The sequence below is a fragment of the Protopterus annectens genome, chromosome 6.part0 (assembly GCF_019279795.1).
Source record: "Protopterus annectens isolate FY-2018-M chromosome 6.part0, PAN1.0, whole genome shotgun sequence".
NCBI lineage: Eukaryota > Metazoa > Chordata > Ceratodontiformes > Protopteridae > Protopterus > Protopterus annectens.
Window position 1 is genome coordinate 599,562,688 of NC_056737.1, and position 23,819 is coordinate 599,586,506.

Sequence of the window (23,819 nt, forward strand, 5' to 3'; positions counted from 1 at the left end):
TGGTTTCAGCCGAAACCGCGGCTCACGTGTGTAGGTCCTTGTCCTTCCGTTTTTTTAACTAAATGCGAAGTTGGAGTCTCCAACGGCATCTTGTAAGCAAAACTAGCCCCAAAGAATTCCTCTGCAAACTCCGACCGATGTCTAAGAGTTCGTCGGTTGAAGGAAGCACAGGCTGAACAGGCTGAGACGTCATGGTCTGGGCCTAGGCAAGGGAGGCAGTAAGAGTGGAAATCCTTATGAGGTATTTGTTTCCCACAAGTTAAACAATTATTAACTTTATCTGACATCGGCTGAGGCAAGAAAGAGTCCCCAACGGGGTACTTAGCTTTTTCGAAGTCTTCGGTAGCTGAATCACAGGAGCTGGCCGACCGGCACTTGCGAACTGCTTCTGCTTCGGGCACCACGCGGCAAGAAAGACTAAGGAAGATGGCGTCGGCTGATGCTTTTATACCCCAGACACTCTGACGTCGGGGAAAATGCGACATCAGCCGAGGCCAGACCCAGACTTTGGAATCTGGCCGACCGAAAGGCTGCCTGAGGCAGGACAACCCATATGTGATGACTGCAGATGCATCCTTGAAGGACATCGGGCCTAGCCGTACAGATGAAGTACCACGAGGACTAGGTCCTCTAACTTAAATGGGCCTAGCCCGGTGGGACAGAAAACTAGGTCTTCTAATTTAAACAGACCAGAAAACTCACACACACAGAAAACTGTATATAACTCTATGTGGTAACAATTTGAAGAAAATAACTAACGTACTAAGGAAGGAACTCCAACCCTTAGCAAATAACCAGCGGATCCCCACCAAAAATACAATCTCAGATTAAGGAAACTAAGCTGCCAATAATGATCTAGAAAAAACAGAACAGGAGCCCCTGTTAACTATCAGCGGAAAACGCCACAAACGAACAAACTACCTGATAAGAAAAAAAGCGCAATGGCGCCTACAAAGAACTCTAAACTGGCACATAGGATACCAAACTAACAACAAGTTTAAGCTAAGAATGCACCGAAAAGGGCAAACAACACTACTGCCTAGGATAATAGCACCTTACACCACCATAATAACTGTAATACAAAATTTAAATAGAAGAATTTTGACACTTAGCCAGAGCCAAGAGAAGCACAACCGAACTTGTCGACATGGCAAACGAGATCTGGGGTTTGTACTGGTGCACTATGGAACACCTGCTTAGCCACGAGCCAACCAGAAGTCTTAGAGCTTGTAAATCGGCCGAGTCGGAGCTGATCCATATGTAAAAATGAAAATAAGATTGGACTACACAACATCTTTAATTTTGTTCAGTGTGTATGCTCTAACACACACATTTCTCATTTTCACACTTTGCTTTAAATATATCTCACAGCATATTAAGCTGAATAGTGTAAAAAAACTTTGTTTAGATATCCAACAATTAAAATATTTTCTTGTCTATTTAGTATGGCATCTACAACTTCTCTGAAAATCATACATTTTGACATCCTTTTCCTTTTAACACTATATAATGAATCTAATACAATATCCTGAAGTTTTGATTCCATTCTTTTCTGTAGTATTTTCATAGATTTTATTAGCAGCATTATTCAAAACAATAGGCCTCAATTTTCTTACATCTCACCTTTTTTCCATACAAATTTAAAAATTCTACTATGTAATGCTTTACATTTCAATCCTTCATTAAACTCCTCATTCCATACCTCTATGGAATACATCTTTGACTTACTGTCATGTTCCATTACATTTGATATTCTAAGCAATTCAGATCCACTGCTGTATATTTACTTGTCTTAATACTATATCCAGTTGTTCTAATCTTATATATTTTTCCAAATCTATAATTTCTTACTCAGATAAAGTTTTTACTTTCCAGGACATCATTTGTTCTTTAATAATAACTTTAAATAAATCTTTCATATATTCTGTAACAATACACATGATACCTCTTCGATTTGTACCTATCCTTTTGCCAATTAATTATCTCACTATGCTATATTCTTTAACTATTGGAACACACTCTCCTTTTTACCTTGTAGGAAATTTTTTATACAACACATTGTTTATTTTTTTTCTTGATGCACTGCATGCAACTCTTGTTCTTTTCTTAAAATATTCATTTTCACTCCTTCCTAAATTTTTAAGCTCTTCACTTCCTATAACTCTTTTTCACTTACTTTCTCTTTTTAACTTGCCACCCTTGATAACAATTTTTATTGCCTGACCATTTTCAAAAATATCACAAAAAGCTTATTTGCTTATATGAATGAAAGTTCTTACCTCTGCTGGAGAGGTTCTTAAATGTGAAATAACATTGTAACATACCTTAGATCTGTATTTTTTCGTTCTTTCTTGGGGAAAATCCTAGCAGTATAATTTCTTCTTTGTTTTGTAACCATTCCTTTTCCTGATGTTCCTTTTTTCTTTTTCCTTAACCAAATCAGTATAAGTTTGTCTTAACATCTCTCTCTTTTTTTTTTTTTATCAAAAGTACCTCTTCATTTTGAATTTTGTCAATTTCATCTCTCCATGCTACATCCTTGCCACTCTCAGGTTTGTTTTCCTCATATAATTTCTCTAATGAAACATCCTGCAACCTTCCCGACTGGAGAATATAATAATATATCCCTCATCATGCTGGTTCTCTTCCTGGAATAGCTGCTGCTGGAAAATATCTTCTGAATCTGAAAAAAGCTAGCCTGCCTTATCTCTCAATTCTACAAACTCAGACACAGACATAGAAGGCTCTACTACCTTTTCTTCTCTCCTCTTACCTCTCAACACATTTTTAAGATGATCTGAATACTTGACTGCTTTCTTCTGTTCCAAATCACCACCAAACAAATCTCTCGACTCCATTGCTGTAATTCCCTTCTTCTCTAAGCAGCCTCAGCACCAGAAAGAGAAAAAGTACAACCACCAAAATGTTCCCCCCTCAACAGAAACAGTACAGTAGACTCCCTCTTATCCGGCCTTTCTTTATCTGGCCATCAAATTTCTACCAGAGTCCTAGCAAAAGACAACAGAGAAGAATACTTCTGTCTCCTCCGAGCTAAATAATGACAAGACATTTGAGTTTTAGACTTCATATTCATTAGAAAATTGCATACCAACACAAATCATGTTATTCTAGCCGATTTATAACCTATAAATATTATTTTGCATGCTTTTTCTGATTAACCAGCCATTTGTTTAACCAACATAAGGTCTGGTCCTGGCAAGAATGGATAAGAGGAAGTCTACTGTATGGGAACTTCTCCTATTCCCTGACCAAATTTCCCCTAGTAGTATAATACCACCTTGAGTTTCCTCTGAAAAGTGGCTACTAGCCTAGTGGGACTAACCCTGTCAAGAAAGGATAAATACATAAAAATAAAACACAGGCTATTAACTTTGCAGATGGAAGGAAGGCACCACGTTCCATGCCTTTAATTATTTTTCAAACCTATTTACTTACACCAAGGACATTAACCTAGAAGTCACTATGTTAATTCTACATATATCAAAACACTACTATACCCCAACCCCAGCAGCCCAATATTATAGTACATCAACTTTAACTCGCTTCCGACCAGTCTTTCTTATACTGTTACAGTATAAAGTCTGTACATCTTTACAAGTGAAAAAAGTATCGCCTTGTATAACATCTTTAACATATACAGCAGTCAGTGAAATGACTCCCCGCACCTCAAATGTAAAATAAGCCTCCATATGTAAAAAACCCTGAATACATACAACGAAAAGAGATTTACAATATAACATGCAACCTACATCATGAAATTTTTGATACAAACAAAAACTATTTTACTTACTGTTACTTTTCCATTCACAATGGTCTCCTTCTAAACATTGATGACAGTGTGGTATAAGCTTTAAAGTTCACCCACAAGTTTAACAAATTCAACAAAATTCCAGGCTTTCTCATCCACTTTTTCTTGGAAAGCTATATGTCAGGAGTCTATTCCTACATCCAGTGGGATTGGTGTTTAATAGGCTCCCATTTATTCACTAATTTCAGTGTTGCTGGTCTTCTTCCTGATCATCTCTATATCTCCTAGCATCAATCTCTGGTTCAAATCCAATGTATTCCTCATTCTTCTAGACAGCTCCTATGCTTTTTATGTCTTTCAAGCATTTTCCTTTGGAACAGTGGAACATATTTTACTGGCAAAATCTCTCTATAGGCTTTGTTGTCAGATAAATGAAAAGCCGAGCCCCCTTCCACATGCTGGCTCACTGCTTGAGAAATTTTTTTTTTTTATTTCTTCCTTAGCCTGTTCTGCATCAAAAAATGACTAAATCTCCAAGAAAAAAAATATTCTTACGACATCTGGGTACAGCAGCTTGAGTTTAACACCTGATGCTAGATATTCCCTGTTACTGGGATAAACTAATCATTTTCCACAAACACGAGGTTATCTCCAATTTTTAATACTTCACCTTTTTGCCACAGTTTTGTCAGGATCAACTCTTTCTGCTGGTATGACTGAGTTTTTATTAATCTGTGCCTTGACTGCTTTCTCATGTGCCCTTTCAACTAACAAATCCTGCATGGAACACCAATCCAGCTGCTTTATTTGTACTTTCACAGGTTCATAGGTAGGTACTAGAATATCTGCCCAAGGGCATTTATAAGCCTAGCCAGAATATGTTGGCTTTCACCTCCCTTTGAAATTAGTTTCCTGGGCCTCTGTCTAGCAGGGCCATTGAAGTGATTCCAGGGGTAAATTTACGATTTCCCACCCACTCGTCAAGATTTCTCTTGAAGAGAGTCAACACAAACTGGGATTCTATTCCAGAGCGAGGGAAGTCTCTGGGACAGGAATCTATCCCTCCAGCATGCCCTGTTTATTGTTGTGCTGAGGTTTAATTCACTGGAGCATGTGGCTCTAAGAGATTTGGTTTTCTTGAGGTGGAGCATGTCCATTAATTCCGGGTTGGACATGGCCTTGTACGTCAGGCAGGGATCACCTCTGAGCAGGCGGTAAGCAACAGAGTAGAGCTGGAGTTTCTTTTGTCGAGCTGCATAGGGCATCTGTTTGAGGCCCATGATCCTCTTGGTGAGGTACTTCTTTGGTCTTTCCAGCTGTTGCAGTTGTCGAGTAAGGTACATTCCAAATGTGGCATTGTACTCTATTATGGGCCTAAAGAGTGATGAGTAGAGGGGCACAATGACCTCTCTTGATCTAGATGTGAACCCTTTCATGATTAGGTGGGCTACATAGAAGGAATTTCTAACCACTTTGGCAATGTGATTATCAAAGGAGAGGTTGCTATCTACCTGGGTCTCCAGATCCCTAATTATATCTTCCATACTTAGTGGATTACCACCTATGTGATAATTCATGGGCACTTTGTTTTTCCCAAAGGGGATGACTATGCATTTTTTGGCATTTAGCTTGAGGCCATGGTTCTGACACCAGGTATCTGTCTCTGTGAGACCCTTCTGGAGGATGGCTGTGTCAGCCGGAGAGTCCAGTTTGCAGTCATCTGCGAACTTGGTCAGCCATAGTCCTCCCGTGCTTGCCTGTACCTCAAAGAAGTATATACCAAAGAGGGGTCCCAGGACCGAGCCCTGTGGGACGCCACTTGTAACTGGTTTAGAGTCGGACATGGCACCCGCAACTCTGACCATGTGTGTTCTATCCGTGCGTCAGTTGGCAACCCATCTCATGACATAGAGGTTAATGTTCAAGCTGGTCAGCTTATCTATGATGCCAGAGTGGGGAATGGTGTTAGAAGGCCTTAGCGAGGTCCAGGTAGGCTGTGTGGACTACCTTTCCCTCATCTATGGCCTTGGTAACTGTTTCAAAGAAGTCAACTAGGTTTAGGCGACAGGATCTGCCTTTAACAAAGCCGAATTGGGTAAGGTCCAGTGTTGGGAGGTTCCCAATGTCTCTGTTTATGAGTTCCATGATGATTCGCTCCATAGTTTTGCAGACCAGGCTAGTCAGGCTTATAGGGCAATAGTTCCCAGGATCTGTTGTGGCACCACCTTTGTGGAGCGGGATGACTGTTGCTGTACGCCATTTTTTGGGTACATAGCCTGTGGTAAGGCTGAGTTTCAACAGTGAATTTAGGTGAGGGTCTAGTTCATTTTGGAGCTCGTGTATGACTCATACCATCCGGTCCCATTTATCATAAAATTAATACTATATTTTCCTTCCAGTTTTTCTAGTACAGGAGAAAATCTCAGGGTTTTTCTGTATGCAATATCTTCTATCTATACTGTTATCTGAAATAGCTCTTCATGAGAAGCTTCACACTTAGCTAGCCTTTACTTCATTTCATACTGTTGATTTTTGCAGTTTTATTAGTTCATCTGAATAGCCAGTTAAAGCTTCTTCTACTTTTACAGCCTTTTGTTGAGCTGATGCATTCCTTCAGAGTTTCATTTGATTTATTTTTTCCTTCTAAAATGTTAAACTGCTTTATGCTGAACTGCGGTATTCTATCCAGCAAAAGTTTTCTCTCTTCCTTTTTTGGATGACTTTCTCTCAGATTCTCCAAATTTATTCTTTGTTGGCATCCAAGCAATGTATTTACTAAGCCACTAACTAAATTTTACCCAAACTGACAGTTTCAATGGCCTCTTTTCCTCAGTTTCTGCTTTCACACTGGGAAAACCGAAATCAACCTTTAGGTCAGTGTGCAGCTATCTTGGAAGACCTCCAAGAGCAAAAACCTCCAAGGAAGGTATCTGACCTCTTTAGAAGTACCCCATCTCTGAGAGGAGCCCAGAGTAGTCAGGCAACCCATTATCAATGACAGGGATCTGATAATCATTTCAAACGTAGAGGAATGAATGAGGCAGTCATCCAAATAAGGGTAAATGTTGATGCCCTTACATTCTCAAAAAAATGAGCACCTATGATGCTGAGAGATGCTGAATGCGAGCAACATAAGCTGAAAATGCCTGTCATCCATTCTGAATATCACCGTGGTCTCCAATGAACAGGGACATGTAGACAGGCATCATTTAGGTTCAGTGCATCTAAAACTCCTCTTGAAAATAAAGGATGCATGACATGCAAGCTCAGCATTTTAAACCTGGTGAGCACTGACAGCTCCAGAATAAGCCTACAGAGCTTGTTCTTCTGAGTAATGAGGAAAAGATGGTGTAAAAGCCCTGACCCTCCTCTTCTGGATGGAATTCTTACAGTGTGCCAGCAAGCAGTTAAATGCCTTGTCGTAAGGCACAGAAGGCATGAATATGAAGGAGGGGATGGCTTTCCACTTTAACTTGTAACCCTGCAAGATAATGTCCCTCATACAAAAGCCGGCTGTAAGATGGAACACACTTGTCCATGAGGTGATTAAGCCTGTCATCAAAGAAGTGGGCAGGAGGGCAAGGAAAAAGAGAGGAAAAGGTAGAGCTGGGGACACCATCAATACAAGTTTAGAGTACTTCTGCGAATATGGGGGGTTGGAATTTATCTTTACCACTACTACCTCCCCTACTTTCTCTCAATGTCTGTGTCTTTTATTTTCTTAAACTAATCTGCCCTGCTTTGTTTTCCTGTATAAAACACACAGCTTAGGTGGCTAGTTTCTGCTCAACTTAAGGATGGGAAGGTGAAGATCTAGTTCACTGACTCCATCAATTTGCCCATTTCTTTCAACTGCTTCAAAAATCTTGGGGATGTGGTCCAAAGGTTAACTCAGGACACAGGGATTCATTTACAGGCTTGCCCTTTTACATTTTTGGACCAAAGCTACAATCCTATTCAGGCATGCCTCCTTAAGATCACTCAATGGCTATTGCTCTGCTGCAGTAATCTACATCATCATAGCAATTTACAATGTGCCTGCATACCTTGCCCTTCATTTTTTCATCACAGGTTTTTAAATCTACAACTTCAATCTGTTTGTGGACCTTTTTCTTGACATTTAGTTAAGCACACCTGGCAATCAGTTGACCTAAATGCTATGACGACAAAGGTACTGACATTTTTATCAAAAGAGTGTAGTGTCCTGCTCTTATTATAGAGCTTATTCAGGCTTGGAACCTATTCTGAATCTTGGGCAGTTTCCACAGACTACTGCCAGGCAGCTGGGAGCCTGATTTCAGAGATCCCACCTTTGTGTCAATGAATGCAGAATGTACAAGTGATTGGGTTCTCTCAAACTCAAGCTGGGGTACGTTTTCTTGGGCTCCGACACCTCCTTGGAACCCCATTTAAAGCGTTTCTGTAACAAGTTAAGAGTTGCCAAACAATACATCTTCTGAAATGAAGGGAGGTCTGAAGAATGAGGGGAGATCTGAAGAAACAGTCTCATCACTTCTATCATACCTCATGGATAAGATACCTATGATAAGCATATCATATCTTCTTCTAGGCCGGACTGTAATCGATCCATCTGATGGGACCCTTTCTAGTTCTTTACAGAAGATGTACATCCAAGGCAGAGGATTGTGCAGGCTAAGGGACTTGTCCTTTACCAAGTTACAAGAAACTCCTCAGCAACTTTGTATAACCCAAGGCAAACTGTGACAGCTGCATAACAGCAGAAACCTGTGCCACAGGCCCAACCTGTTGATAGTAGGCAAAGTTTCAGGTGAATGAGGCCTACACATTTTTTTATAAAGGCTTTTCTGACTGTTACCTATCAAAACTGTCATGATATCAGATAAATACAATCCAGGAGGAAATACAAAAACTCGGTGAAGCATATATCTTTTAGTGTCTCTTGGAAAATGGCACCTAGGCTGGGCAGTAGCTTCCTTGCAAACCTATGAAGCAACAGCTCCAACCTCTGATAACACTACCTCACCACAACTGGCTGGGGATCAACCAGCAAGCTCTCGTGAGTGCTGAAATCTGCAGGGTCCTGTGGGACTAACATTGTTTCTAAGGCTTCTCAGCATCGGTCAACTGAATAGTTCACTGGAATTTTCCTGGACTGCTCCATTTTGCATACTTTTTGAAATGGAGACCAGAGGTAGAAGGCCCACTAGAGTCTGGATCAAAACTTCTAAATGTTTTACTTTTTAAGCAGGTAAAGCTTTGGCCTTAAGTATTTCTTTGGTGATATCATGGGCCTTAGCAAATTTAGAAAATCTGAGCTAGGAAAACCAGTCAAAGACTGGCAATATCAATAACAGCTTAAAGTCTAAAAATGTTCCCAAACGGAAACTTAACATTCTCTAGAAGTTATCTGTCAGGGATCTGAATGGCAGAAGACTGATAACTTTTTCACTGCAAAAAGAACTGAATGATGGTACGAAGATCTACTTATAAAAAGCCATATGTTGGACCAGTATCAGGAAGTAGGAGTTACACTTGTGTGGGATGTTCACAAAAGCTCTAAGTCAGACTGAAAGGACCTTTGGCAAATCCTATGGATGGTGATCACTACAATGAATAACAAACTCAAATAACCACACAACCTTACACGTAACATGGGGGTATCACCTTTCAAAAACAGCTGAATAAGGACACAAGCGGAAGGTGCAAGGTAGAATTACAAAAGAAAACAGTAAATAGAAAGGAAGAATATTAGAATATCTTTTGAAACGGGATTACATAAAAAAAAATTAACAGTTCAAGAGTGCTTGTGACAAACACCATGTAGTTTTTGTAAGATGGGAAGGGAAAAGCTGTAATTTTATGAACCGCCTCTTATCCATCAGTACCACATGGGCAAATTAGTTGGGATAAGCAGTTCTTAGCTGCTGTTAATCTTTGCAATCTAAGGTTGCTTACCCATTTTCAGGTTTCCTCTTTAAAGAATCTAATTCTTTCAGCAGTCTCTGGTGTTCATCGTATGCATTTGTAAGCCTGCAGAACACAAAATGAAAGTGCATTAATCTCCATTAAATGCACAGCTGTGCAGCATAAAACAAGGCTGTCAATACACAAACTCACCAGTGTGTTTAAGAGCCCCTATACGACAACCTGAAAATCTCCAGTTGTTGCTAGGTCATAAGCTGACTTGTTCCTTAAGAATCTACAAATCAGCAGGAAGCTCATTAAGGCAAACCCAAAAAAAGAACATGTCAATGTGCAAAAACAACTGTTAAATGCAGGGTAATGGAATCAAACAATTACATATGCCTTTAAAGAAAATTTCTAAATCCTGACCTTTTTCTCAGCAGAAAGTGACAATACTCAGACCATACACTAGCAATTCTTGACTTTCAACTCTTCTAATCTCAGTAATTAACATGCAGATCTTTAAAAGGTTTAGTATGATCAATGTACTACTACGAATAACAAACTAAGTAAATAAAAACTTAAAAATGTCCAACAACTCACCAGAAATGGCCAGCCCACATAAGCTCATCCTTCTTCCTCCTCCTCCTGCTTAACAATAACCTCCCTAGCATGTCACCTTCTCTTTGGCTGGTGATGCAAGCATCAAAAACTGCAATGAAAAAGGCTTGTATGCACACATTGCCAGAAAAACTTGGGATCTTTTTGTAAATCTGTATTCTAACCACTGGTAGAAGGGTTGGCGTAATGGTTAAGGTGTTTACCTTACACATACAAGGTACAGGGCTTGATTCTCACATGGGGTAAGTTGCTAGACTTAAAATGGCCCACAAAGGTAATTAGCCTTGTACTAATCTATGAACTTATGAGTTAATCTGCAATAAGATCCTCGAGTGGATCACTATCGAGGTGTCTAAGATCCTGATTTCAGAAAAACTGAAGTTAGTGTCGACTGCTCTCCTCTTTACTAAAGGGCAGTGAAAAGAATGGATGACTAGCTGCTGTTAATTCCCCATTATTAATTATAGAACTATCCTGCATCAATAATGAAAAACAGCTTTACACATACCCTAATTTAAGCCTGGCAGATATATCTCAAACACATACATGTGTGTGTGTGTGTGTGTGTGTGTGTATATATTATATACAAGTTCATAGGATGATACCAGGCTACTGGCTCAGAGGCCTTTATAAGCCTAGCCAAGAATTTCACCCATATTCCCACCAAGTCAACACCTGTTTTTCTGTCCAGCAGGGGCACAGGTGGGATCCCAGGGGCATATTTTCTGTTTCCCAACCAGTCGTCCAGGTTTCTCTTAAAGAGGGCTAGTGAGGTACTCTGACATCGACAGGAAGTCTAATCCACAGATGGGGGAGTCGTTGGGACACATCTAACCCGCCAACAAGTTCTATTAATGTCACAGAAAAGGTTGAGACCTTGCGTGCGGATTGCGCGAGTGGAGTTTGACTTACTGATATGCAGCAACTCCATCAAGGCTGAGTCTGAGACTGCTTTGTATGCCAGACACAGGTCACCTCTGAGCAGTCTGTACGAGACTGACTAGAGGGACATGGCTTTTAGCCTATCTGTATAGGACAGGTGTTTGAGACCCTGGATTTTCCTGGTCTGGAACCTTTGCGGTCTCTCCAGCTGCTGCATATGCTTGGTAAGGTACATGTCGAAAGTGGCGTTGTACTCAACAATGAGTCTTATAAGGGAAGAATACAGGGATGTTATGACCTCCTTGTCCCTGGATAAGACACCCTTACTAATGAGGTGGGCCATGTATTAAGCTTTCTGTACAACTGAGACACTATGGTGGTCAATAGTCAGTTTACTATCAACCTGGGTGCCCAAGTCCATCACAACTGAATGCATGCTTAAGATCTTGTTATCAATGTGATAATTTATGGGGATGTCACTCTCTCCAAAGGGACGATGATGCATTGTTTGGCATTCAGTTTGAGGCCATGTTTTGGGCACCAGTCATTTGTTTGGGTAAGACCCTCTTGGAGGATGTCCACATCACTAGAGGACTTGACAGTGCCTAGCTTGCAGTCATCTGCAAACCTGGACAGCCATAGACCACTGGTTTTGGCTTGCACCTCAGAAAAATATATCCCATATACAGATTATATATATATATATATATATATATATATATATATATATATACATACACACACACACACACACACACACACACACACACACACGCAATATATCCATACATATTTATATATGTGTATCAAAACGCAACCTAGTAATAAGGAAATGTAGTTTTCCAGTCTTAAGGGTAAGTAGATGTTTTCCTTAAGAAAAAAAAATCAACAAAATAGGGGAAACTAGTTGTATAGGAACGACTGCAATTGACACTGGCATTTGAATTACTGAAAGAGGCTGTTGTTGACAGCTTATGTAAGAGCCACGTGAAGGATCACTTTGATTCTCGTCACAGAAAAGAAAAGTGGATTGCAGCTGAAATTGCCTGTTTAAACCATGGCTTATTAAGTTAAAAATACATGGGAGCTTTTGCCCTTGTTAGACCATCAGATTTATACACAGCAGTAACAAGTAATACACTTTTCTATATAAATAGCCATGTAAGTTACAATGAAGGCTTCACTCCAATAGCCCAAACAGACCACATTCAATGACAATAAAAGGAAAAGCAGTACATTCAACAAGTACAGTTGTGTACACTTACCATAAATGTAGATGTTCGAGTGTATTCACTGTTGCAGTCATTACATTTGGGTTATCTGCCTGCAGGTAGCCCTCAGCCGGCCTGAATATCAAAGTCTTGGATCCCTGCGTTGGATGCTGTCTATTCTTCCATGACGTTAGATCGTCAGGGGTATAAAACATGCGGCCGATGCCATTACATCAGTTTTTCTTGCCCCAGATATCAGGTGCCCCCATAATGGGAAGCAATTATATGTTAGGTTACACCACCAACAAAAAGCAAATACACCAGAAAGCATAAAAACACTAAACAAGAAGAAAAGTATAGCCAAGAGAAGTCGGGGGGGGGGGGGGGTAACCAGGACTGCAACAGTGAATACACTTGAACATCTACATTTATGGTAAATGTACACAAATGTACTATGTTCTTCGTGCTTCACTGTTGCAGTCATTACATTTGGGTTGATTCCCAAAGCTTAGGAAGGGAGGAGGAAGTTATTGAGCATTAGGACCAGCTATTAAGCCCTGCAAGACTGCAGTGGCAATACCAGCTCTGGATTTAGAAAAAATAGGCATGTGGTAATGCTTGTTGAAGGTATGTAAAGAGCTCCAGGTAGCAGCTTCTACGATGTTCCTGGTAGGGGCACCTCTGAGAAAGGCTGTGGAGGTAGATGCAGCCCTGGTGGAATGTGATCTTATCCCCTGTGGGGTAGGTTTTTCATGGTGCTTGTAGCAAAAATGAATGCAATGAGCTATCCACTTAGAAATGGTTTGCTTTGAAATGGCCTTCACCTCTGTCACTGCAGCAAAGCCAACTAGCAGCTGTTCAGATTTTCTGAGAGGCTTAGTCCTATCCAAATAAAATCTGTGGATTAGGGAAAAAAAAGGCGGCAAATGAATGGACTGATTAAAGGCCACATTAGACACCACCTTGGGCATAAAAGAAGGATTGGTCCTGAGGGACACCCTGTCTGCATGGAAGATGATGAAGGGCTCCACTGCCATGAGGGCCTGTAATTCAGACTCTTCTTGCTGAAGTGCTGACTAGAAGGAAGGCTGTTTTCCAAGAAATCTGCAGTTGCAGCTGGCTCAAAAGAAGGTAGAGTGAGCTTTTCCAATACAAAGCTAAGGTCCCAGGCTAGAGTAGGAGCTCTCCTGGGTAGTCTTAAACTTTTGGCTCGTCTGAGGAATTGCTTTAGCAGGGGGTGAGAGAAGAGGGGTGGTTCAGTATTATAATGTGCTGAAATGGCAGCGGCATGAATTTTAATTGATGAGAAGGAAAGGCCCTTGTGGAGCATTTCTGTTAAATACTGAAGAATATGCGGTAAGCTGGGCACTGTTGTGCCCATCCCGAGTCTGGCACCAGAACAGTATCTTTTCCATTTTTCAGCAGAGGATTTTCTAGTACTAGGCCTCCTTGCATCCAGAATGACATCTAGCACTTGTTTACTGATGGATGCTATTGGACAGTTCAAGGAATTAGCCAGGCTGCAAGGTTCAGGGTTTGGAGCTGAGGGTGCAGAATCTAGCCCTCCTGCTGGGACAGCAGGGAAGGGGTCTGAGGCAGGTGCCCTGGTTCCAGCAGTGACATACTGCGCAAGAGGGGGTAAAACCAGTGCTGGCGTGGGCCAGGCTGGTGCAATCAGTATTGTCCTTGGTTTGTTCTGTTTTATCTTTAGCAGAACCTTCGAGAGGAGAGGTAGAGGGGAAAGGCATAACCTGACAGGCTTTCTTAGGTGAAGGACAGGGCATCCACTTTACAAGCTTGACTGTGGGAAGTCCTTGTGCAGAATTTGTCCAATTGGTAGATGTCCTTCAAGGATGCATCTGCAGTCCTTACAAATGGGTTGTCCTGTCGTCAGGCAGCCCTTCGGTCGGCCGGATTCCAAAGTCTGGGTCTGGCCTCGGCTGGTGTCGCACTTCACCCGACGTCATAGCTGCAGTTATTCGGGTATAAAGGCATCAGCCGACGCCATTTTCCTCAGTCTTTCTTGCCGCGTGGCGCCCGAAGCAGAAGCTGTTCGCAAGTGCCGGTCGGACAGATCCAGAGATTACTACTACCGAATACCATTTCGAAGACTTCTAAAAAGCTAAGTACCCTGTTGGGGACTCTTTCTTGCCTCAGCCGATGTCAGAGAAAGTGAATAACTGTTTATCTTGTGGGAAACAAATACCTCATAAAGATTTCCACTCCTACCGTATACATTGCTTAGGCCCAGACCACGACGTAGCAGCTTGTCTAGCCTGCGCTTCTTTTAACCGATGGACGCTTAGACGTCGGTCGGAGTTTGCTGAACAAATTTTCGGCTCTGATTTTGCCTACATTATGCCGTCGGATCCTCCGACAACGCAAATTTAAAAAAAAAACGAAAAGGACCGAAACTCGCGGTCCGCGGTCTCGGTCGAAACCGCGATTAAGCAAACCGCGAGTGTCTCGGTTTCGGCCGAAACCGAGCAAGCGGTTCTTTCTCCAGCCGAAACCATGCCTTCTACCGAGGCCTCCTCTAACCTGGTAGAAACTGCTTCTGAAATCCAGCCTTCTGTTGCGGTTTCTCAGGAATTATCAGACACAATTCCCCTGGATATTTCAACCCCTGCACGTGGAGCTGCTAGGCCTCCTGCAGCCATGTCTATTAAGGCCTTTGCCAGGGCTAAAGCAGCCAAAACTTCAAAATCTGTGCCTGCCAAATCCCCCTCACACAGGCCCAGCACTAGCTCTCATATGCTATCTTTGGCTGAGGATTTAATTTCTTTAATTCGTGGATCCCAGCCTCATCCAGACAGGTCCTCTCTCCCACCTCCAGAAAAGAGACCTAGAGCAGAGCCCCCTGAACCAGTATCCACTGATGGTTCCTCTAATGAATCAGAACATACAGACCTTCCTGAGGCTTCTTATTCTCCTTACGAAGACTCTGATGCTGAAGAGTCCATTCCTTCAGCCTCTCCACCTGAGGAATTTTCCTTTGGGGAAACATTGCATGCTATGAGGGAACAATTTCAGTGGCAGGGCCAAGATTTCTCAGACTCCAGAAAAAGGCTTAGAACCTTTCTACATTTGCCACAACATAGGCCTTTAGCTATACCTCCAGTTCTTTCTGTTGTAGATGATGCATTTAATGATGCTTGCACTGCCCCTGATTCATTACCTCCGGCTCCTGCTAAGCCCGATAGGTTCTACAGGGTCCCGGACACTCATCACCATTTATACAAGGCTCCTTTTGCAGATCCAGAGACCATCGCCCAGGGCCCTAAAGCTGTAGCTGCTACTTCTACTAAAAACCCCTTCCCCTCTGAAAGGGAATCCAGGTCCTTAGAGAGATGGGGTAAAAAAGTTTACACTTCTGCTTCTTTGTCAGCTAGGGCTTTGAACTGCCAATTTCATATGATTCAATATCAAGAGTTTATGCTTGACCAGTTAACTAAAAAGCTTTCCTCTGAAGAATCTTTAGATAAAAAATATGTTCAGGAAATGGTACATAACATACAGCAGGTTAGTAACCATTCTTTAAAATGTGGCTATGATACGCTGGAGGCTTCCTTTAGATCAGCCATGACTGGCACAGTTATCAGGAGACATGCATGGTTGAAAGAACAGGCATTACCAGACCATGTCAAATCAAAGCTTTTGGATGCACCCATGGACAAGGTCAATTTATTTGGTTCCCCTGCTCAGCAGGTGCTAAAAAAGATGGAAGAGAAGGCGAAATCTGTACAAACGGTGAAAGATTTCTTACAGGTTCAACCTCCAAGGTTTAGCAGGAACTGGCCCTCCAAGAATTGGTCCTTTCCGGACTCCTCTAAGGCTCGAGAGGCAGGAATAGGCGTTCAAGAGGCAGAAACCAATCCAGGGGTGCCTACAGGGGACGCCAATGGCAAGGTAACAACCAGCGAGGCACAGACGCAGCCACCACCACTACAACAACTCAATCACAGTGACTTGACAGTGGCACCGCCTACCAGGGAACAACTAGAAGCACCCTTAGGCGGAAAACTAACCTTATTCTCAAAAAACTGGCATTGCATCACAAGGGAAAAATGGATTTTGCAAACTATAGACCAAGGTTACAGGTACCATTTCCATACTCTACTAGGGAAGAGAGGAATGCCAAACCTACCACCTACTCAAAGGACAGAAGCTCTAAAACAAATATCTCAGCTATTAAGAATGAGAGCTGTGGAAAAGGTACCATCTATGGAGCAAGGAAAGGGATTTTACTCCAGACTCTTCCTGGTACCAAGAAAAGAAAACAAATGGAGACCCATTCTAGACCTGTCCGCTTTAAACACATTCCTTATTGTTCCAAAATTGAAAATGCTGACCCTACAGCAGCTTCTTCCCATGCTGGGCAAGGAGTCTTGGCTGGTAACTCTAGATCTCAAGGAGGCATACCTGCACGTCCCCATAAGACCAATTTGCAGAAGATACCTCAGATTTCTTGCAGGATCAGAGCATTATCAATTTTCAGCATTGCCCTTTGGCTTATCTACTGCGCCCAGAGTGTTCACGAAATGCCTGGCATCAGTAATTGCTCATTGCAGACTTCAGGGAATCCAAATTTATCCCTACCTGGACGACTGCCTGATACAAGCGGACAACAAAAGCAAGCTAGCAGAAGACTTACAAAGAGTCATTTACCTGCTGCAAGCCTTGGGATATACAGTCAATATAAAAAGTCAAGGCTGATTCCATCCCAAAGAATAACCTTTCTGGGTGCAGAGCTGGACACATCAAAACAAATGGCATTCCTAACTGCAGAAAAGAAAGAGCAACTACCTCTCTACTTCTTGGCATTAACAAAGCAGGACCACCTAACTGCAAGAAAAGTACTGCAAGCTCTAGGCTTCATGGCATCCTGCATAATTCTGGTCCCTCATGCCAGACTGCATATGAGAAAGCTACAGTGGTACCTAAGGAATTTGTGGTCCCAACACAAGCACAGCCTAGAAACCAAAATCCCAACAATCCCATGCCTGAAACAAGAGTTCCTATGGTGGGCTCAGGCCTGTCAATCAAACACAGGATTGCCCTTCTGCAACAGCCAACCAAGCCAAACCATCACGACAGATGCCTCAGACCTCGGTTGGGGAGCACACATGCAGGGCAAGTGCATACAAGGCTTATGGACTCAAGACCAGCTGCCTACACATAAATCTAAAGGAAATGCTGGCAGTAAAATTGGCAATCCAGTCATTCAGACCATTTCTCCAAGAAGGTCAGTTGATGATAAGGACAGACAACACCACAGTTATGTGGTACATCAACAAACAGGAGGGCACCCATTCATATCCTCTATGCCGGCTGGCACTGGACATATGGGATGTGGCCCTGGGCTACAACATTCAGTTACAAGCAATTTTTGTACCGGAAAAGAAAACATTCTAGCAGACATATTAAGCAGAACAACCACAGATGCCCACGAATGGATGCTTCATCCGGACATCTTCAAAGCCATCACAAGGGAATGGGGATTACCACAAATAGACTTGTTTGCATCCCCATTCAATCACCAGCTAAAGGAATTCTGCACAAGGACGTACCACCCACTTGCTTGGAAGGTGGACTCCCTATCTTTCAGTTGGAAAAACCTGACAGCATACGCATTTCCACCACTTCCTTTGATGCACAAGGTGCTTCTGAAGATCAAAGAGGACCGTCCAAGGATCATTCTGATAGCTCCAGACTGGCCAAGACAACATTGGTACCCATTGCTGAGGAGCATGTCTCGGGAACAAATATGGACACTACCCCTGATCCCATTACTGTTACCACAGAACAACTACAACATCCTGCATCCAAACCTGAAAACACTGCAGCTAACTGCCTGGAACATTACATAACAGCAATTAACCCAAACTTATCCCAAAGGGTTAAAGACATAATCCTGGAGGCTCGCAGACCTTCAACAAGAAAGAATTATGCAGCAAAATGGAAAAGATATCTCATTTGGAGTACTGCAAAGGGAGATGATGTGACTCTGGTAAACATGGCCAACATCCTGGAGTACTTGGCAGAGCTCTTCCACACAGGCCTGTCCTATTCTTCCATCAAGATACATGCATCAGCTATTTCAGCACAATACAGCTCGGATCCTCCTGTCTTCTCTCATCCCCTGCTCAGACAGTTTCTGAGAGGAATTAAAAATGTAAAACCTCCCAGGAAACCACCATTGCCAGCATGGGACTTGAACTTTGTGCTAGAAAAATTGACACTTCCTCCTTTCGAGCCAACAGCAACAGCAGAATTACAATACTTATCTTGGAAGACTGCTTTCCTGCTGGCAATAACTTCAGCAAGAAGGGTCTCTGAACTACAGGCATTAATGGCAGTACAACCCTTCCTGATCTTCCATCAAGATAGAGTGTCCATGAGAACAAATCCTACATTTATGCCTAAGGTGGTATCCAGAGTGTCATTAAATCAGGCTATCCACCTACCTACATTCTTCCCAAACCCACAGAACAGGGGAGAAAGACTTTTGCATACCTTGGATGTACACAGACAGTTACGCTACTACCTGGACAGGACTAAGTCCAATAGAAAAACTGACCAGCTTCTGGTAGCATATGCCACAGGAAAGGAAGGAAAACCAATTTCAAAACAGACAATCTCCAAATGGATAGGAAATTGCATTAGATTTTGTTACTCCTACCATGGAAAGAAAACTCCAGAGAACATCAGGCCTCACTCCACAAGGGCTACAGCCACTACCACAGCTTTCTTACGAGGAGTGGCTACCAAGGACATTACAGAGGCTGCTACTTGGACCTCCGTGCATACATTTGCCAAGCATTACAATTTACCTTTATACTCTAGATCCCGAGCAGGTTTTGCCACTGCTGTTTTGCAAGGGATCCTAGCTACACCATAATCACTACTCTTTCCTCCTCCCCTTGTTTAGCTATGGTATTCTACCCATTTGTAAGGACTGCAGATGCATCCTTGAAGGACAGAGTACAGTTTTGTACCTACCATAAATGTAGATGTCCGATAGGAATGCATCTGCAGTCAGGATTACCCACCCACCTTCCCCTCTGAGGTACTCCTAGGGTATTTGCCAGCCTTCAGCTAGCTTGGGGGGGATCTATTATGGTGTATTTGTTTGTATATATGTACATACATGTTTATTTTTTGTGTTTGCTCTCTACTATTTGGAATCATTGGCATTTATCCAAATTTAGCCTTCCAAGAGGGCACCTGGCATCTGGGGCAAGGAACACTGAGGAAAATGGCGTCGGCTGATGCCTTTATACCCGAATAACTGCAGCTATGACGTCGGGTGAAGTGCGACACCAGCCGAGGCCAGACCCAGACTTTGGAATCCGGCCGACCGAAGGGCTGCCTGACGACAGGACAACCCATTTGTAAGGACTGCAGATGCATTCCTATCGGACATCTACATTTATGGTAGGTACAAAATTAGAAGTTATGTACCTACCATAACGTTCCATGTTAGTTGTCTTCTCTCGCCTTCTTTCTTGCTGGATGGGTTCGGAGCCGATCCTCGGCTCAGACTCGGCACTTGCTTTAGCTTAGGAACTCCTTTTACCAGCTCGAGGCAACCCTATATCCCATGATGCAAGGCGGAACTACCTCAGATCTCGTTTGGTAGCTAACCTACCCTGCTAAAGACTATCCTAACAATTAGGAACACAAGTTCCTAATAGAAGTCCTCATATGAAGGCTCAGGAGGAAAACAACCTAATAGGAACTCTTCAAGATCTGTCCAGGCCAGGGGGAAGGAGGGAGGGCCTTAAGAAAGAAGGCGAGAACACAACTAACATGGAACGCTATGGTAGGTACATAACTTCTAAATGTTAAGTTGTCAATCTCGCCTTCATTCTTGCTGGCTGGGGCCGTCCTAGCACCTGTATCCCGGGTGGCTCAATGGAACAGACTCTTGAGAACTGTGGAACCAAAACTGGCTCTGTCCCTGGAGGCCAAATCTAATTTGTAATGAGAGACAAAGGTATGAGGAGTGGCCAAAGTAGCTGCTGCACAAATGGTATCAATTGGTAGCCTATCCTGAAAGGCTGTAGAAGTGGATAGGCTCCTGGTTGAGTGTGCCTTCGGTTTAGAGGGTAGTTGCTTGCCTCTGAGCGAATACACGTAAGAAATGGTGGAAGATAACCATCTGGCTGAGTGTGCTTTTGGTTTAGAAGATAGCTGTTTGCCTCTGAGAGAGTACACATAGGAAATGGTGGAAGTCAACCATCTGGATAAGGTCACTTTAGAAACTGGAAGACCTATCCTGTTTTCTGCATAGGAGACAAATAATTGGTCCGATTTTCTGAATTGTTTAGTTCTATGCAAATAATACCTGAGCTGACGATGGACATCCAAAAAATGCAGTTTCTGTTCAGCTCTGTCGGAATAGTTTGGGAAAAAGACTGGTAGATCTATAGATTGGTTAATATTGGTCTGAGACACGACTTTGGGGAGAAAGGAAGGGTTAGTTCTTAATGATACCCTGTCCTTATGAAAAACCAAATAAGGAGCGAATGCAGAGAGCTTGAATCTGAAACCCTTCTTGCAGAAGTGACAGCCAGTAAAAATAGTTTTCCAGGTCAATAACTTCAAAGAACATGAAGCAGACGGTTCGAAGGGAGGTAGTATCAAGGATGCCAACATTAAGTTTAGATCCCATTGCGGAGGAGGATGCTTTATAGGTGGTTTTAGGAGAAAAACTCCTCTAAGAAAGGCCTTGCATAATCTATGAGACATAATGTTATTGTCATGCAAGCCAACATGATACTTGGAAATAGCAGCCAGTTGTACTTTGACTGTAGATGAAGAGGATCCTGAATGAAAAACCTCCGCCAGGAAATCTAAAACAGAATGTACAGGAGCAGTAAAGGGATCAATATTTCTGGAATTTGCCCAAATAGAAAAACGTCGCCACTTGCTAGAATAAACAGTCCTAGTGGACGACTTCAAAGAAGACACTAAAATGTCTCTGACTGAGTCAGAAATCATCGGTAGCCTGGCTAGGGAAGGAAGTGGAGCAACCAAGCAGTGAGGTTGAGAGAATGAATTGGCCCGGTGCTGCTGACCCGACTGGTGGATCAAGAGATCCGGAACTGGGTCCAGATGCCAGGGCTGCACCAGAAGGTGACGATGCAGAGACGGAAACAAATTTGTCGAGGCCAATATGGGGCAATGAGGATCAACTTGGCTCTCAAAACGGTGGCTTTCTGAATGACTTGTGGAATCAATGGAAAGGGGGGAAAAGCGTACAGAAGTCCCCGGGGCCAATCCTGGGTTAGAGAGTCTCTCAGGGGTTGGCCTGGAAGGGGAAAGAGTGAAAAATCGGGCACTTGTTGTTTTGAGGAGTAGCAAAAAGATCGCAACAAGGAGTGCCCCACTTCAGAAATATCTGATCCACTACAGATTGATTGAGAGACCACTCACGAGGCATCAGAATGGATCTGCTCAGCCTGTCCGCAAATAGGTTGGACCTGCCGGGGATGTGCGTTGCTATCAGAAACCGCTGAGAAGAGATTGCCCATTGCCAAAGTCTGAGAGCTTCTCGACATAATGGATAGGATCTGGTCCCGCCCTGTTTGTTGATGTACCAGACCATGGACATGTTGTCCGTTTGTACTGCAATAGTCCCCGTGGGAAGAAAGTCGTCGAGGGCTTGCAACGTTAAAAGCACTGCTCTCATCTCCAGGACATTTATGTGCAGATGGTATTCTATGGGTTGCCACGTCCCGTGGACCATCCTGCCCTGATAATGCCCCCCCCACCCGATCAGAGAGGCATCCGTAGTGACTGTGGCAACTGGAGGAGGGAATAAAGGTCGGCCCTGATGAAGAAGAGGGGAAGATATCCACCAGTTCAGATGAGCTCTGCACGACTGTGTGACTAAGATTTCGTGCCTCATCGGAAGACTGTGCGACCACTGCGTGAATAGCATCCACTGCAGAAGGCGCATGTGGCGAGCCAGTGGTAGAAGAACAATGGCGCAGCCATCAGACCTAGAACCTTCAGTATAAATCTGGCTTTGATTTTGTTGCTTTGCAATAGAATCCGAGCAATTTTTGGATGTCCAGAATTCTTTGATCTGTTAGCCTGGCTAACATTTTGACGGTGTTTAATTCTGCCTATAAAGGTGATAGATTGGCAAGGCAGCAGAGAAGATTTCGAAATTTACTGAAATTCCCAAACTCCTGCAAAGCTGAAGAGTGTAGTCTCTGGACTGAAGAAGCTGACACTTGGTGGTGGCGGAGAGGAGCCAGTCGTCCAAATAAGGAAACACCTGGAATCCTTGGCGTCTCAGTTGAGCTGTCACCACTGCCATGCATTTGGTAAACACTCTGGGCGCTTAAGTGAGGCCAAAGTGCAGGTCTCTGAATTGGTAATGACTGGTCCCTAGCCGAGCGGAGAAACCTTCTGGGCGTCTGTGAATCTTTATGTGATAGTACGCATCCTGAAGGTCTATAGAGCACATCCAGTTGTCCTTGCCCAGAAAGGGCAGAATAGACTGAAGCGTGACCATCCGGAATCTTGCCTTCTTGACAAATCTGTTTAGATTGCTCAGGTCTAATATTGGTCTCAATCTCCCGTCCTTTTGGGGACCAAAAGAATCTCGAGTAGACGCGGATCCTACCTGGTCTGCCGGCACAGTCTGGACGGCTCTTTCATCTAGGAGCTTTGAAACCTCCTGTTCTGCCAAATCCCTTTGACCGGGTGAGATGACTGGAAGGGATTGTTGAGGCACGAAACCTTTGAAGGGATTTTGTAACCCTCGGATATGATCGACTGTACCCACATCTCTTGTGATAGGGATTGCCAGGCTACTGGGTACAGTGAAATCCTTCCCCCGACTGCCTCCAAGGGTGGACAGTCGGGTAACACCTCAGGGATGCTGAAAGGGCTTCTCAGGAAGAGACTCCCTGTTGCCCTGGTTCTGAGGACCCCCCCCTGCCTCTAGGGCAGCATCTATTATTGTTACCCCCTCTGCCTCTGGGGGTAAAATGACCACGTGTGTCCGGTGTAGCTCCTTGGGCTTTACGGAACCACATGTTTCCCCCCTTCTGACCCTTGGGATACGGTCTAGAAGGAGTGGAAAATTGGACTCAACGGCAGAAAGAGTTTTACCGTCCTGCTCACACCTGGTCAAGGTATCCTTCACCTGAGGTCCGAACAAAGCCGAACCATCAAAGGGGGTATTAGTGAAGGACGCCTTAAAGGGGTCCGCAAAATTACAAAGCCGCATCCAGGCTTGGCGTCTAAGAGCAACTCCTGTGCCTGCGGCCCTGCTCGCTCCATCGGCCGCATAAGATATGAGCCGCATGGAGGAGTTAGATATGGAATTCAGGATTGCAAGCTGCGAGGCAATCTTTTCTTGAGCCCCAGCAGCAGAAGGATCCTGGACTACTTCACCCAGTTCCTTGAGAATATCTCGTTGAAGCCTG

The 23,819-nt window shown here is 43.3% G+C and overlaps 1 protein-coding gene across 2 annotated transcripts in view; it reads right to left on the minus strand.

Annotated features, from left to right (window-relative positions):
* The window catches only part of PRPF39 (pre-mRNA processing factor 39), a 1,439,843-nt gene that overhangs the window by 185,975 nt on the left and 1,230,049 nt on the right, over positions 1 to 23,819 (minus strand). Inside the window, exons 11-12 of one of the 2 annotated variants that reach the window (XM_044074272.1) lie at positions 9,869 to 9,950; positions 9,707 to 9,781 (exon numbers count right to left, since the gene is read on the minus strand). In XM_044074272.1, the coding sequence (XP_043930207.1) occupies positions 9,887 to 9,950 (64 nt within the window). In that variant the 3' untranslated portion in view covers positions 9,707 to 9,781; positions 9,869 to 9,886. Of the gene's footprint in view, positions 1 to 9,706; positions 9,782 to 9,868; positions 9,951 to 23,819 lie in introns of those variants that run through there. The other variant, XM_044074271.1, reaches the window with a different exon arrangement.